General features: G+C 63.2%; 1 protein-coding gene across 1 annotated transcript; it reads right to left on the bottom strand.

Annotated features, from left to right (window-relative positions):
• Positions 1-3,926: 3,926 nt before the first annotated feature.
• On the bottom strand, positions 3,927-13,520 carry FSCN1 (fascin actin-bundling protein 1). Its single transcript, XM_047839303.1, has 5 exons — positions 12,578-13,520; positions 6,311-6,467; positions 6,079-6,200; positions 5,683-5,850; positions 3,927-5,317 (listed from the first exon to the last, which is right to left on the bottom strand). Exons 1-5 carry the CDS (start codon positions 13,407-13,409, stop codon positions 5,115-5,117), a joined length of 1,482 nt encoding a protein of 493 aa, XP_047695259.1. The 5' UTR covers positions 13,410-13,520; the 3' UTR covers positions 3,927-5,114.
• Positions 13,521-14,950: the final 1,430 nt, after the last annotated feature.

Below are 14,950 nucleotides of genomic sequence, written 5' to 3'. Positions count from 1 at the left end.
GTGGCCAGCCGGTGAGCGCCCGTACGCTCGCTCGCGGGGAGGCTCTGCGGGGTGAATCCGGGTCTCCCGGGTTGCCCACGGCGCTCACACACTATTGCCGTCCTCCTTCAGGCTCATGTACCCCCCTCCCTGTTTCCCGGGGTCACCTCCCAAATAAGCCCCCTGGCCTTGAGTGCGTGTCCGTTTCTGGGAGAACCCATCCTGCGAGCGTCTATGTGCTGTACAGACAGGTTATGTTTCTCTATATAAATCCCAGCTGCACCCCGGAGCAAGTTTCATAACCGCCCTGCGCCTCAGTCTTTGCACCAGTAAATGGGAGGAGCAGGACTCACTACCACTACCCGGGGCTGGGATGGATGGGGACGGTGGCAGTTGGCTCCAGAGGCTGGACGTCCAAGATCAAGGTGTCAGTCAGCACGGCTGGGCTGGGGCCTCTACCTGAGGCCTCACACGGTCTTCCCTCTGTGCAAATTTGTCTCCTAATCTTCTTACAAGGACACAGATTGGAGTGGGGCTCACCTCGGCGACCTCTCATAATCACCTCCTTAAATGCCCTGTCTCCGCGCACCATCCCATGGCGAGGTATTGGGAGTTGGGGCCTCGGCGTGAGAATTTAAGGGGGACGCAACTCAGCCCGTCACAGGACTAAGTGAGGGAATAAGGGGCTAGTAGCCGGCGCGTAGCAAGGGCCGTCTATGGGTACTGTAGGTAACAGCCGGTTTTCCAGAAGAGTAAAAGACGTAGTAGCCAACGGTGGTACCCTGGCTGGGGGCGGGGCTGGGGGGAGAAGGACTGGGGTCAGGCACCCTTTGACGTCATCCTCTTGCTTTTATCACCTCGATTCTTAGGATAATAATAACGATCAAGTAGTAACCCGTGCAGAGGACCTGCCAAGGCCTGGCACCAGCAGGAGCTTCCTGGAAGGTGGGTCTGCCCCTCCCCTCCCAGGGGGTCAGGCCTGGGTCCCAGGGAGGGGGAGGGGAGTGCATATCCCTCCCCCCAAGTCTGCACAGCTTCTGTCTTGCTGATTCACACCTCCTGGAGGATGAGCCTCCTCCTGGTTAAGCCCACAGGCCCCACTAAGAGGCTTGGGCTTCGGGCCAAACGCTCCACCCTACCCCGCCCCTCCTCCCCCTGCCCAGGCCCTTTCTCCACGCCTCCTTCTGCCTGGGGAGACCACATCTGTTCCCTTCTCTCTTCGCTGCCCCAGGGGTCTCAGAACCGCTCCTCCATCTGGACAATCTTGCCAGGGAGCCAGTCTCCCACTGCTCAAATGGGGGAAACTGAGGACGGAGGGTCCCCAGAGAGTCCAGATCCTTCTGCGGCCTCACATTATGATTCAGTGTGGGGTCACCGGAGGTCACCTATCATCCCTCCTGATTCAGGAAGAGACTGCTCTGACCCTGCAGGAAGTAGGGCACAGCCAGCCCTGGAGTGTCCTCCTCTGAGATCGCCCCAGAAATGAGAGGAGGGGCCCTGGGCGGCTCAGTGGGTTAAGCGTCCGACTTCGGCTCAGGTCATGATCTCACGGTTCCTGGGTTTGAGCCCCGCGTCGGGCTTCGTGCTGACAGATCAGAGCCTGGAGCCTGCTTCGGATTCTGTGTCTCCCTCTCGTTCTGCCCCTCCCCCGCTCACACTCCATCTTCCTTCTCTCAAAAATAAATAAAAACTTTTTTTTTTCTTAAATTAAAAAGAAAGAAACAAACAGGGGAGAAGCCTGAGCTGCGGACACACTTGGGAAGCTCAGAGGCCCCACCGACCGGGACAGCTCATTGTTCCCCGGGAGCTGGCGTATGTGTATCTGTACTCATATCTGTGTGTCCGTGAGCACTTCTGTGTCTGTGCACACACATATGTCTCCAGTGCACGTGTGTTTGTGTGTGCACAGGACTCTGTACGCATGCCCATGCATGTATATAAGCCCATGTGTATGCGGGATCGCATGTGATGCGGCCAGGCCCTTGTCGGTGGGGAGACACTGAGGAAGGTTCTTCTGGCAGGATCGAGAGCTGCGTCTCCTGCTCTGGCATTCGAGCCTGGGCCCCAGAGCTGGTTCTGACAGAAGGGAACCGAAGGCCTGGAAAGACCCAGAAGTGAGGAGCCTGGGTGTGCAGGAGTGACGCTGGTGGTCCCCAGCATGCTCCACGCAAGGCCACAGGACGATCGATCTCTGTCAGAAGATGCCCATTGCCTCCAGGTGGGTCTGGAGACAACCTCCCTCGCTTGTTCAAACCCACTCTTCAGGGAGGACCCAAGGAGGCTCCACCCACCCTAGGAGGCTCCACCCTGCCTCCTGCCTAGCTTCCCCCTACAGGACCTTTGCATATGCTGTTCCCTCTGCCCAGACTGTCCTTCCTGTCCCTTATAATGTCCTCTTTCCCTAAGTGTGATCATCACCCCAGTCAGACTGCGTGCCTCAGTCACCCACAGCCCCCACAATGCGCAGCCACGTGACAGGTGCCCATTTTTGTGGAATGGATGGAATTCGGAATCTGTGCCTAGCTTGTCTGGTTAGGTACGAGGCTGGGATTCCGGGAGCGAACCCTGGTGTCATTCCAGGGCAGTTCATTCCTGCTCCGTGGGCAGGGCTCGAGCCACCTCACCCAGCAGGATCTACAACTGTGCCCAACTGGAACCCCTGCACCCCATCCCAACCCCTCTCAGTGTGCCTCCCCTCCCTCCCGCCCCCCCCCCCCCCCCCCCCCCCGTGGTCTGGAAGAGCTTGGATCCGGAAGATTCATCTGTTCCTTCCATGTCACTGAGACCTGAGACTTTTCTGGCTTCCAGCCTGGCTTTAACAGGGGTGGGGGACTGGTCGCCAGGACCCCACTGGGGCCCCAACATCCCTTTGTGGCTGCCATCTGCCCTTGTCAATCTCGAGACTCCCGCCTCCAGGAACCACCAATCACGGCCCGCCTCCCAGTTTCGTCACCAGCAGCCAATCAGCGCTTCCGCTGAGCCCTCTGGCTGCGAGGCCGGCTCCAGCCCCCTCACCCCCGCCGTCCCCCGGCCCTGGCACTGCACGCCCCCATGTCCCTATCCATCCTGTGCTCATTGGACACCCACAGGGCGCCGTGCTCCACCCGGAAGGCTATGCCTGGCTGCTCTGGACCTCAGTCTTCTCCTCTGTAAGATGGGAACTAGCGCTACCCCCTTTGGGAAGCTCTGGGTTAACTGAGATACCGCAGTCGCTGCAGGGCTGGCCGGGCGGGGGGGGGGGGGGGGGTGGTCTGCCAGGGGCTGAGAACACAGGGTGGGCTCAGGGCTGGACACTTCCTCAGCTTCTGGTGTGCCAGATGGAGAAGTGTCCCCCAACTTCCAGGGCTGAGCCTGCTTTGATGTAGGGACCCAACCTGGCGCCTCCCTCCCCCCCAGCTTAGTGCATCCAGCGGCCTGCTCCCAGGACCTGCACCTGTCTCTATCTGTGCCCGTCCGAAGAAGGCCCGTCGGACCGCGAAATCCCAGCCTCTGCAAGGCCTAGTGTTTGGGGGTGTTGATGCATCCACAAAAGGCCTATGCAGTAGAAGAGGGCGGCCAAGGGCCCCAATCCTCCAAGTTGTAGTCAAGGGCATCTCTAGAGGCAGAAGAAAGCTGGATCTATGGGTTCGTGTTACCCTGACCTCGACCTCCTAAGCCCACGGGCCCACCTCACGGTGCAGGCCTGGAACGGGCCTCACAAATACTGGAGGCAGGAAACTGTGGGACCAGATTGAGCCACCTCCCCACCCAGGAGCTCCCGCTCGCTGCTTGGGACCCTGGTGGCCTCAGGCAGATCTCTGGGGTAAGTAAGAGGCCATCCCTCACAGGGCCCCCTCCTCCACTCCTGGAGGCAGCCAGGCTGCTCAGACCACCCATCGGACCCTGGGCCCCGCCCGCCCCACCCGCCTGACCCCCCCCCCCCCCCACACACACACACACGGGCCAGCTCAGGGCTGCACACGCATTATTTTATTTTGCTTTCCAGTCTGAAGCTACTATCATGGGCGTTTAGTTATACAAACGACACTTACAAAAAATAAAAGACCAGGACACCCAGAGTGAGATGCATGGCAGAGATGAACCGGGGGTGGGGGGCTGGCAGGGGGCAGGGCCGGGAGCCAAGGGCCTCGGGGCTCCCCGGGAGGCTCCCGATGGAGGGTGCCGCCCAACCTCATCCCACCCCAAGACCCAAGGAGTCCAGTCGGACAGGGAGCACCGATCACACCGGGGGCTCTGGCTGAGGCGGTGAGGGACTCAGCACCACCAGATGGGGACACAGGCCAGGGCAGGCAGGAGGGAGGGGGCCAGCGAGAGGCCCCGAGGAGGGAGGGGCGGGTTTGGGATTCAGGGAAGCACCCTGCCCCCTGCCCCCCACGACTAGCAAGCAAGTAGGACTGCGAGGCCCGGAGATGCCGATTCAAGATCCCCCACGAGACCCCTTGAAGATCACTCGTGGCTGCCAACCAGGCTTGCCTGGGCGCCTCTGGCAATAATGTTTCGTTTCAAAAAAAAAGAAAAAAAAAATACTGATTTGGTCATTTTCTGCTTCCAGTCAGGCCAGGGTGAAAGAAGACAGACGGCAGGGCCCCAGACCACAGCGGTGGGCAGGCGGGCAGGCCGCGGGTGCAGAGGGGCCAGCAGCCAGCACACGCTGCTTTCACCCTCTCCCCCTCCCACAGCCTCCCCCCCGCCGCAGGGATGGTGCACCAGGGGCTCCGATAAGCTGGGGGCAAGCGCCCAGCTCCGGGGAAGGGGAGGGTGGGGAGAGGCTCTTGGGAGGGGGCAGAAGATTCCAGTTACACACCCCGCCAGACCCAGGGACTCAGGAAGGCCTCCCAGCGCCCCCCGCACCACCACCCCCGCCCTCCTTGGCCACTTTGAGGAAATAAGGCTCAGAGTCGTCTGAGGTCAGAAGAAAGGGGTGCCAGCCTCGCCCATGGCAGAGAAGAGAGAGGGCAGAGGGGTCTGAGATCCCCTCCAAGGACCAGGCACGGGGCAGCAGGTGGGGGCACCATTTTCTCTGGGTTTCCAGTTTGAAAGGCAAGGGACTTGCCACGACACCGGAGCCCGCCTGGAGAAGAGAGTTATTAGCAGAAGGGTCTGGGCAGGGCGGGGACAGGGCGCTGGGCGGCAGGCTAGTACTCCCACAGAGTGGCGGGGTCGATGGTCTCGGCGCAGGCCTTCAGGACCCCCGCGTGGTCCCCCTTCAGGTAGCGCCCGCCCACCTTGATGGCCACCTTGTTGTAGTCACAGAACTCGAAGAAGAAATCCACGGGGGTGTCGCTGCTGCTGGTGACTGAGGAGTCACTGCCCACTGTCCAGTACTTGCCTGTGGAGTCTGGGGTGGGGGGTGGGGGCGAGGCCCATCAGGCCCCATGCTGGGCCAGCTCCCCACACGGCAATCACCACTTCCGGAACTGGGGTGACCTCTGTGTCTAAGCCTCCCTCCCCCCACCTGCTGGACAGGGGTCCGCGCCCCTTCCCCCCACCCAGGGTTTAAGTCCCACAGCTCAGGTGTGCGACACCTTCCCGGCCCACCCTTTCCAGAACCCCGCCTCTCCCTCTGGTGGAGCCAGGGAGTCCACTCTGGGGTGGGCCGGGGAGCCCCCCTCCTACACAGAGAAGAGGGGAAGGGCCTGGCGACCACAGGATGTCTGTCCCCAGAGCCAAATCACTGAGCCACCCCGCCTCCGGAGAACCCACCTTTGATGTTGTAGGCCCCGTCACTGAACTCCAGCTGGAAGACGTCGTAGCTGGAGCGGTTGGCATCCAGGGTGCCCGTGACCTTGCGGCAGCCAATGAAGCCGTGCTCCCCGCGGAACACGATGATGGGGCGGTTGATGAGTTTCATGAGGAAGAGCTCCGAGTCCCCTGGCCCAGGAAGGGGGAAGGGCAGTGAGCCTCATGGTGGGGGAGGGGCGGGGGGGGGCGCTGGGATGATCCGGGTGTGGCTCAGAGAGGGGGGGCGGGACTCTGGGGTCACTGGGCAAATCAGCCCTAGGGTGAGACCCAGCAGGGGGCGGGCCTGGGGGGGAGGGGTGCCGGGGAGTGACTAGGAGGTGGGCAGACCCTCCGGGGAACCAGGGACGGACTACTTACCTGCTGTCTCCACCGAGGCGGCCAGCTGCCCGTTCTTCTTGGCCGTCACAAACTTGCCATTGGACGCACGCAGTGTGATCCGCCGATCACTCCACTCGATGTCAAAATAGCAGCTGGCGTTCCTGGGGGTGACAGGGCAGGGTCAGGCAAGGCCGCCCCGGGTCCCCGGGCCCCGTCCCAACAGAGAGGGCCGGTCTGGGTGCGGGGTGGTTGGGGTGGGGGGGAGACTCACTTGGTGGAAGCAGTGGACTGCACGCCCCCGGTGGCCGTCAGCGTCCAGTACTTGCCCGTGTGGGTGCGGAAGGCACACTTTTTGGTGTCGCGGTCGATCTCCAGCTGGAAGGTCTCCTGGTCGGTCTCCTCGTCCTGATTGGCTGACAAGTCCATACCTGCGGGGAGAGCTTCCGACTGGCACGGGGACCCCAGTTCGGGCTGACCCACAGCCTCGAGAGCAGAGGCCAGAACCCAAGACCCCAGGCAGGGCCAGGCAGGGCCCAAGGCCGGCCACGTCCGTCTAGGCATCATGTCCTCTGATTATACAAGTAATACCTTCCGACAAACCATCTGCAAAAAGCCATTCTAGAGCCAGTCGGGAGAACCTTAACGCGGCCCAGGATTAAATATTAAGGATTAATTACGGTTCATCATATTGCGGTTATGTAGGAAAATGGCCTCATTTTTCAGACACAAACACCTCGAGACCAAATGCCCCGAGGTCAGGGATTTGCTTTCCCTACAACCAAAAACAACGAATAAAGGGACAGATGGAGCTAGAGGGCAGACTGCGGGCACCTGAGGGAAATCGATACATCGTAGCCTCCCCGTGCCTCTGAATGTGTCCAAGTTAACAGGAAAACAGAAGAGCGACCTCACGTTCCTTTCAGAGAACTTACAAAACCCGTAAAAGTGAAGTCGCACGCGGTCCCACGCCCCGCGCCCCAGACCGCACCGGCACGGCGGGTGGACTCACCCTCCTTGCCTGTCCCCCCTGTGCAGACACAGGCATTTTCTCCACCTCACTGCACGCCTGCCACCGATCTCGACCTGCAGGTGATCTGGCAGCATCTTTGCACACGTGTCCCTGTCCCCAAAGCACCTGATGTGACCAGAGGGAGCTTCCAGTGCTCCCAAGCCCTGCAGCCCGGAAGCAGGCTATGCGGCCCCAACAGAACGAACTCACACTCCCCAAGCGCCTGGGTTCGAACGGCGCCAACAGCAGAGACATCTGCCCCACCTGCTGGTGCCCAGACTCACAGCTCGCAAGTGGGTCACCGTTTGGGTCCCGACACCTTAGGGAAGACGGGACCACACTGGTGGACGGTAAGTTGTCCCTTCAGAGGGGCAGATGGAGGCTGGTGGCTGGCGGAGCCCCGGTTCCCCCACCCCCACCCCCGGCCGGGACCCACCCATAGCTCTCTCCACCACCAAGTGGAGGGCCTGAAGGGTGTGAGCCTATTTTCTTTTTTTAATGTTTATTTATTTTTGGAAGAGAGAGAGACACAGACAGAGCACGAATGGGGGAGGGGCAGAGAACGAGGGCGACCAGAATCCGAAGCGGGGCTCAAACCCAGGAACGGTGAAGGTCGTGACCTGAGCCGAGGTCGGACGCTTAACCCACTGAGCCCCCCAGGTGCCCAGGGTGAGCCTGTCTTAACCCACATCAGCACCAGGGGGCGGGGACCTTCACCTCCACAAAGAGGGAGACTGAGGCACAGAGGTGGTATGTCCTTGCCCAAGGTCACCCAGAGGGAGAGTATTGAGTCCTGGTGACCCTGAGGAGGGGAAGGGGGCAAACGGGCCTCCAGCCACGCCCTCTGTGTGGCCTGGCGGACCCAGGGCCCTGAAATAGATCCTCTTGGAACCCCTTGGGCTCCACCCTCCAGGCCCCCTGGGCCCGCAGAGCCCTGATGTTGGGGATCTGCTGACGGCCGCGAGGCAGGTAATGAGCCCCATCCACCATCACACCCCCAGTAAAGCACTGGGTGAGGATAAGGGTCAGCAGGGACTGGGCCCCCTGGGTAGCTGGGCCACCAAGAATGGGACCGTCCTAGGGCCACTCAGGGGAGGAGGACCACTTGGGGCTGCAGTCCCCGAAAGCTGGCCGACCTGCCCCACCCCCACTGCTGCAGAAGGGGCCCTGTGAGCCGGCCCCGGGCCACCTGCCCAGGGTACCTGCGCTGGCTGGCTGACCGGAAGGAGGGAACAGAGGGGAGTAAAAGCCAACAGCAGGAAAGACAGAGGAAGATCCCCAGAAAAAGGGCCAGAAGGGAGCAGGGAAGGGACCTGGGTTAGAAGTCAAATCTGCTGGTTCAAAGGGCTCATCTTAATATAGCCTTGCAGATAAACGAGGCACTTGCCAGCCTTCGGGAGATAACGCAGAAGTCGGGAGGCTCCGCTGGGTCGTCGCTGCCCAGGGGCACACAGCTGCCACCGGCCACTGGGTTACTGAGACCCCATCAGCTGGCTGTGTGCAGTCCTGGAAGGGCCTAGGCCAGCAGGGGAGCCACCCAAAGTGTGGGCCAGGCACCCTGGGGTAAGTGCCCTCCCCTCACTCGGCCTCGGTCTCCCTCTGTCTACCAAAAGGGTCTCTCCATCCTGCCAGGAGGTTGGAAGAATTCAGGGGCCTGGTGCCAGGTAGACAGCAGGTCCTCCAACCCCAAAAGGAAGGGGTGGGGGAGGGATTTGTCTCCCCAACATCCAGCAGGGCCCCTCCTGGCTCCGAGGCCCTGCCCAGACGGGAAAGGCCCCGCTTGGCCTTGGAGTCTCTAATTAGAGCTGGGTTACTATGGGAACAGGGTTTTCTTCGGGATTTTTCTTTTCATCAACAGCAGCAGCAGCACAGAAAACCTGAGTCACAGACCCGCAGGAGCCCCAGGAGGCAGATGTGGGGGCTCAAAGAAGCACATCTCCTGCCTCCCCCAGCCCTGCCCGGCCCTCTGCCTCATGGCTTTCCCTGTCTCCTGCCTCTGAGCCATTCTCTAAGGTAGCTCAGAGAGGGCACCCCACCCCCCGCAGCCTTAGCGGTCCCCAAATTCGCCTGGCCTGTCCAAAGTGGACACTCCCCAGCACCCCATTCAGGTTAGGGGAGGGGACTGGGAAGCATCTGTGGCCTCCGCTCCCCCCGCCCCACCTTCCGGTCACTCTTACCACCACCTGACCCCTTCAGATCCTGCCTCCATCCTTGCACAAGAACAAGGGCCTGAATTACCTCACATGTCCCGCCTCTTCAGGAGAGCTCTTACACACCCTGCAAAGCCCAACCTGGCCAGCGCTTTCTCAGCCAGCCAGCCAGCCAGCCAGCCAGCCTTGCCTTTTGAGTGCCCCTGAGTGGCTGGGACAGGGCACTTCCTGAGCACGCGTCCCCAGGGACAGCTGGCCAGAGGCAAGGAGCTGTGAGACCAAGGGGGGACCTCGGTGAGGCACAGCCCAGGGTGTGGCTGGCGTCGGGGGCAGGTGAGATTTCGAAGGAGCACGGCAGGAGACCCCACTGGGAGTGACGTGCTGCTCCCCCAGAGACCCTGCCAACCTCCAGCCCCACCCAAGCCAGCTCCTCACCTGGGCCGTGGTCACAGCTACACCATTTCTGAGCACCTGGGATGGACACAGGCCATCTGCCTGTCACATCGGTCCTCAGGCAGAGGACCCCACTCCCTGGTAGCCGAGATGGCCCCCTCCCAGAAACAAACCCTGGCTCAAAGGATTACCCTGGGGCAGCCCAAGCAGGTGGGGAAACTGAGGTCAGAGAGCAGGCTGCAGCCTCAGCAGGGAGCACCCCACCCCCACCAGGCCAGGCCCGTGCAAGCCTGTGGACATGATTCACATCCCCCCTGCCGGCTAAGCCCCGGATCCTCCTCCTTCCTGGCTGGCTTTTCCCAGCATGTGTCAGAAGCACAGACACCGCCTCCTTGCCACGCAGGCCTGTCCAAAATGGCCTCCGCAGACACGCCCCCCCCACCCCCAAACGGCTCCGGGTCCTGCGGTCACCCTCTATCCCACTGGGAAGCCCCAGGGTCAACTAACAGGAGAACAAGAGGAGGACCCCAAGATCTGAGGCCAAAAGAGCCCCAGTGTCAGCCCCCAAAGACCCCTCCCCCAACTCTATGCACCTTTAAACTCACAGATGAGCCAACACTTCTACTGGCCCAATTTCCGACTCCCCTTGCCCCATCAGCCTGAATCACACCCGAACGCTGCCAGCAACCTTAATAAAGAGGAGAGGGCATCTGCCCAGGCTCGCTCAGCTCTTCCCGACCCCGAGGGCAAGGGCAAGGGCAAGGGCCAGGGCCACCTGCTCCTCCAGGTCTTCCTCATGGTGGCCCCCACCAGCTGTTTCAGTCCCACCTACCAACCTCACAAACTCCTTCCCAGAGACATACTGGGCTTTCTGCTCCTTCCTGCCTCAGGGCCTTTGCACCAGCTGTGCCTCCTGCTGGCACCACTGTTCCACACACCTGATCCACACAACCTTGTATTCATGTTTCAGGTCAGCTCAATTGTCCTCTTCAGAAGTCACCACCACCACCACCACCACCACCACCCTGCCCTCCCCCATCTAATCTGGGATCCTGATATACTTTCTGGACCCCCAGGCTTTTGCCTGACACCTCTGGGGTGCTGCTCATGTCCCAACAAGAACATTAGCCACAAGAGGGAAGGGTCCGGACACACGCACTCATTTGCTCACCACTCAGGCCTCAGCATGTCTCACCTGGTAGGGCCTCAAGATGTGCTGAAGAGGTGAGGAGTCCTGCCCTACCTACGCTGTGTGAGACCAGAAAGGGGAGGCCCATTGTGCCCTGGAGGCTGGGAGGTATCGGGGGTCCCGAAAAGCACCTATTCTGTAGTCAGACTGACCCAGTTCTGCAAGCTGCTAAGTTGCTGTGTGACCTTGGGCAAATGGCTTCACCTCTCTGGGCCAAACCCGCTCATCTGTCCCCTTGAAATATTACTGCCCAAATCAAGCAAACTCAGGCACAAAACAGCCATTTCCCCTTCCCGGCCTCTACCCCACTGACAAGGGGCTGCAAGCCCCTCTCCCCAGTCCCAGCCCACAGTCAGGAGGCTGGCTATCAGGAGAAAGTCCGGGAAGGCCACTCTACCAGGAGGAGGCCACCGATCGGGCTCCCATCCAGCCATCTCCAGAGGCTGGGCTCCAACTTCCCACTCGGCAGAGCCAGCCCCCGACAGGTCAGGTCCGTCCAGTGGGGCCTCTGGCTGCAGAGAACCAACTGTCTTCCTTGCCAAAGGAGGGACGAGGGCGTCAGAAGGAAGAGAAGAAACCGCCCAGGGGGAGAATCTAAGAAGGGAAGAGGGGGGCTCATTTCTGGCGCGCAGGCCGGTAGGAAATGGCCAGGCCGGCGGGAGGCCCGGGAAAGGACGCATCGAGTTGCAGCCAATTGTTCCAGGCGGGACACTTGGGGATGGGTTCATTCGAGGGTAGGGGGCCTCCCGAGGGAGCCAGGCTGGGGTCTCTCGGCTCACGTTAAGTCCGCCCTCGAACGCCCGCAGCGCAGAGCGCACCAGACCCGAGACGCGCGGCGGGCGCAGGGCGGGGTGGGTGCCTGGCAGGGGGCCATCGGCGCCACGCCGTCCCGGGACCGGGGCGCAAGGAGGGAGGCCGCCTCCAGGAGAGGCTCCGGACCCGGGCACTAGAACCGGGGGCGGCGCGGGGGGTCCTCAGCAAGGGGGGACCTGCAGAAAACCGATCCCCTCCCCCGCCCCTCCGCATCTGGTTTTCCCATCTGCAGAGACCAGGCAGGACAAAGGGGGCGAGGGAGGGCCCTCTGGAGGAGCCCGCCCCCCTGCTCACAAAGGCCGCGGCCTGGAGCGCGGGGCAGACGCGGGAGGAGGGGCTGGGGGGGAAGGGCAGACACAAGGGGCGCACCCCCCAGCAGAGGCCGACCCCTCGAGGCTGCGCGTGGGGGTGGAGAAAGGCCTGGAGGACTGGAAGGTGGCGGCGCACCCTGCGGAGATCAAAGGCTCCCCCATCCCGCCTGCGGTGCGAGGGCCGTGGGGGGTGGGGGTGTGCCCCGAGCGTGTAGCTACCCTCGTCTTCGCCCTCGAGCTGACCAGGGAGGGGCACGAGGAAAGGGGGGATGGGCGTTGCCCCCCAGGGCTGGGCTGGGCAGGGCGATCCGCGGGATCAGCGCGCGTGGGGAGTTCCAGGCCTGGGGCTGGGGGTGGGGGTGGGGGTGGGGGGTCGGAGGTGGCCCGTAGGGCGGCGCCTACGTGGGGCCCGGGGAGCCCCAACCCCGACGCGGGGCGGGGGTGTGCGGCGCCGCGCAAGGATGGGCAAAGCCCCACCCCTCGCCCCCTCCTCCGGGCCCGAGCGCACGTCCCGCGACGAGGCGGGGTGGCCGGCGCGCCTAGCGGGGGCGCACCGGACGTCGCTGGGGATTACAGCAGCGCCGCGGGCGAGAAAGGGCGGGAGGCTGGAGGTACGGGGGTGGGGTGCGCTTTGTGCACCGACCGGGAGGAGGGGGGCGGCGTCCCCACTCACCCTGGCGCGTGGACACGTTCCTCTCGTTGGCCGCCTGCAGCACGACCTGGGCGCAGCTCTGCTCCAGGGCGAAGAGCTCGTCCTTGCCCACCTTGGTGGCCTTGCCCGCCTTGAGCGTGCCGCTGGGCCCCGACGGCGCCAGGTAGCGGCCTTCGCAGTCGCGGAAGGCCACCTTGCCGGAGCGGAACTCGAGCGTGTAGCCGGTGGCGGGCTCGGGGCGCGCCACCAGGCGCCCGTCGTGGCGCAGGAAGCGGTGGTCGGCCGTCTGCACGCTGTAGCGCTGGTCCTGGAAGGCCAGCGTGATGAGCGAGTCGACGCCCCAGGGCACGTCGCGGTCCACGGCGATCTCGTCGGCCGGCCGCGCGCTCAGGTGCGCGTAGCGCTTGCGGGTCAGGCTATAGATGTTGACCTGCGGGTGCATGGCGATGTGCACGCTCCACTTCTCGGCCGGCGACACGGTCTGCGCGAAGCACGACAGGCGGTCCTCGGTGCCGCCGAAGTAACGCCGGTGCACCTCGGACTGCAGCGACCAGCGGCCGTCGTCGTGAGCCACGATGAGAAAGCGGCAGTCGGGGCCCGGCACCTCGCGCTCGCAGGTCACATTGCCGTCCTTGTCCGCCGCCAGGTAGCGGCCCAGGTGGCTGCGCAGGCACACGGCCGCGCTGCCCGCCTCGTCGGGCGGCTGCTCCAGCGTCCAGATCTGCTTCTTCTTCAGGCTGCTGGCCGACGCGTTCACCTTGAACCCGAACGCCTCGGCCGTCAGGTACTTGTTGCCGCAGTTGATGAGGCCGAACTGGATCTGCACCGCCTCGGCAGTGCCGTTGGCGGTCATGGTGGCGGCGGGCGGGAGGGCCCTGGCGCGGCCCGGGAGGTCGGTGGCGGGTCCCCGCGGCGGCGCCCTGCTCCTTTGTTCACGGCCGCGGCCCGGCGCGCACCCTGCGCAGCGCTCCACAAAGCCGGCCCGCGGCGCGCGAGCCCCTTTCTAGGCGGGGTGACGTCAGCGCCGCGAGGCCCCGCCCCCGGCCCGCCCCGGGGTTCGGCGCGGGGAGGGGGCGCAGGGAGCGCGCGGAGGGGCGCGGTTGGCAGGCTCGGCGTCCCCTCTCCTCCCGCACGGCAGGCCTCTGCTGCGCCCCCGCTTCGGCTCGCTCCCCCCAGTGCCAGGGTCCCACCCCCTCAGTGTAGCAGCCTGAGGATCTACCCAGAGGTCGGGACCCCTCGAAGCCCCCACCCCCACCCCCACCCCGCCTCCATCCCAAGCCTAGATGGCAGGAAGGACGGGCCGGGTTTGAGGTTGTGACAGAGACCGCAGAGGCCGCAGAACACATCAGTACTGGGTGGAGGCGGTCTGGAGGCTGCTCGGAGGAGGTGGCCTTAGAGCAGAGCTCTAAAGGAGGGAGACGCCCCCACATCCCCCCAAGAGGGCCAGTGGGCCGAGGAGGGGTGGGGGCACACCCCAACAACCCCAACTCAGGTCTTGCAAGACTCTGCCCTGAAGGCCGCCCAGACCCTCCCGGTGGCCCAAGCACCCAGCCCTGCTAGCCCAAAATAGCCCTTTCAGCTGGTGGCAGAGACGAGTGACCGCTGTTCCCATTCTGGGGCTGCAGGAGCCTCGGGGTGCTGGTCTTCCAGGCAGCGGGGTGAGCAGTGCAGGATCAGTGTACCCTTTTCCGGGCTGGTCGGAGGGAGGTGGGATGCAGCCTGAGGGGTGGAATCCAGGTGGGCGCCCCCGGGACCACCCGGCCGTTCGGTTTCTACCCCCAGGCTCCCACTTCATAGGTGGCTGAGCTGGGCACCCTGGAAGGGGTTTGGAAGGTAGAGTAGCCCTCCTCCTTCAGGACCCCAGCTCTCTGCCCTCCTCCCTCAAAGGGGACATTCCCTGCCGCCACCCACCGCCCTCCTACTTCCTCCCCCTTCTAGGAACACTTCCCTTTTCTAAGGCTAGGACTTTTGCTGGGACATTCCCCACATGCCAAGCGAGCCCCTGGAATGCCAGCATGACCACAGGCTGCCCACAAGGTCCCGAGGCCAAAGGCAGAGAGCACTGAACTAGCTCCTACTGGTTGGTCTGCACTGTGCCCCCCCCCCCCCCCGCCCCAACCCAGGCAAACTCCTCCGGGGATATTTTATCTTCCAGGGGAAGATGGGGTCCCCTTCTCACCACTGCGGCTCAAATGGGTTTACTGACAGTGACCATAGCCTCCCCTCCCACAAAACCCATTCCTCAAGAGCCGGAACATCCAAACTTTCTCATTGCGAGGCTGTCTATTAGGCTCGAAACCCAGGGTCTCACTGGCTATGTGACTTTAGGCAAGTTACTTAACCTCTCAGAGCCTCAGTTTCCTTCTTGTAGAAGAGATACAGACCCCCCCATCT

Source organism: Prionailurus viverrinus, chromosome E3, assembly GCF_022837055.1.
Source record: "Prionailurus viverrinus isolate Anna chromosome E3, UM_Priviv_1.0, whole genome shotgun sequence".
NCBI lineage: Eukaryota > Metazoa > Chordata > Mammalia > Carnivora > Felidae > Prionailurus > Prionailurus viverrinus.
This window is presented reverse-complemented; position numbering and strand designations above follow the sequence as displayed.

Excerpts from the sequence above, each read along its gene's own strand:
- FSCN1 (XM_047839303.1), bottom strand. The coding sequence starts at position 13,409 with ATGACCGCCAACGGCACTGCCGAGGCGGTGCAGATCCAGTTCGGCCTC. Across the intron at positions 5,851-6,078 it reads CGCCTCGGTGGAGACAGCAG|GGGACTCGGAGCTCTTCCTC; the intron begins GTAAGTAGTCCG and ends TTCCTGGGCCAG. Across the intron at positions 5,318-5,682 it reads CGGGGCCTACAACATCAAAG|ACTCCACAGGCAAGTACTGG; the intron begins GTGGGTTCTCCG and ends CCCCCACCCCAG.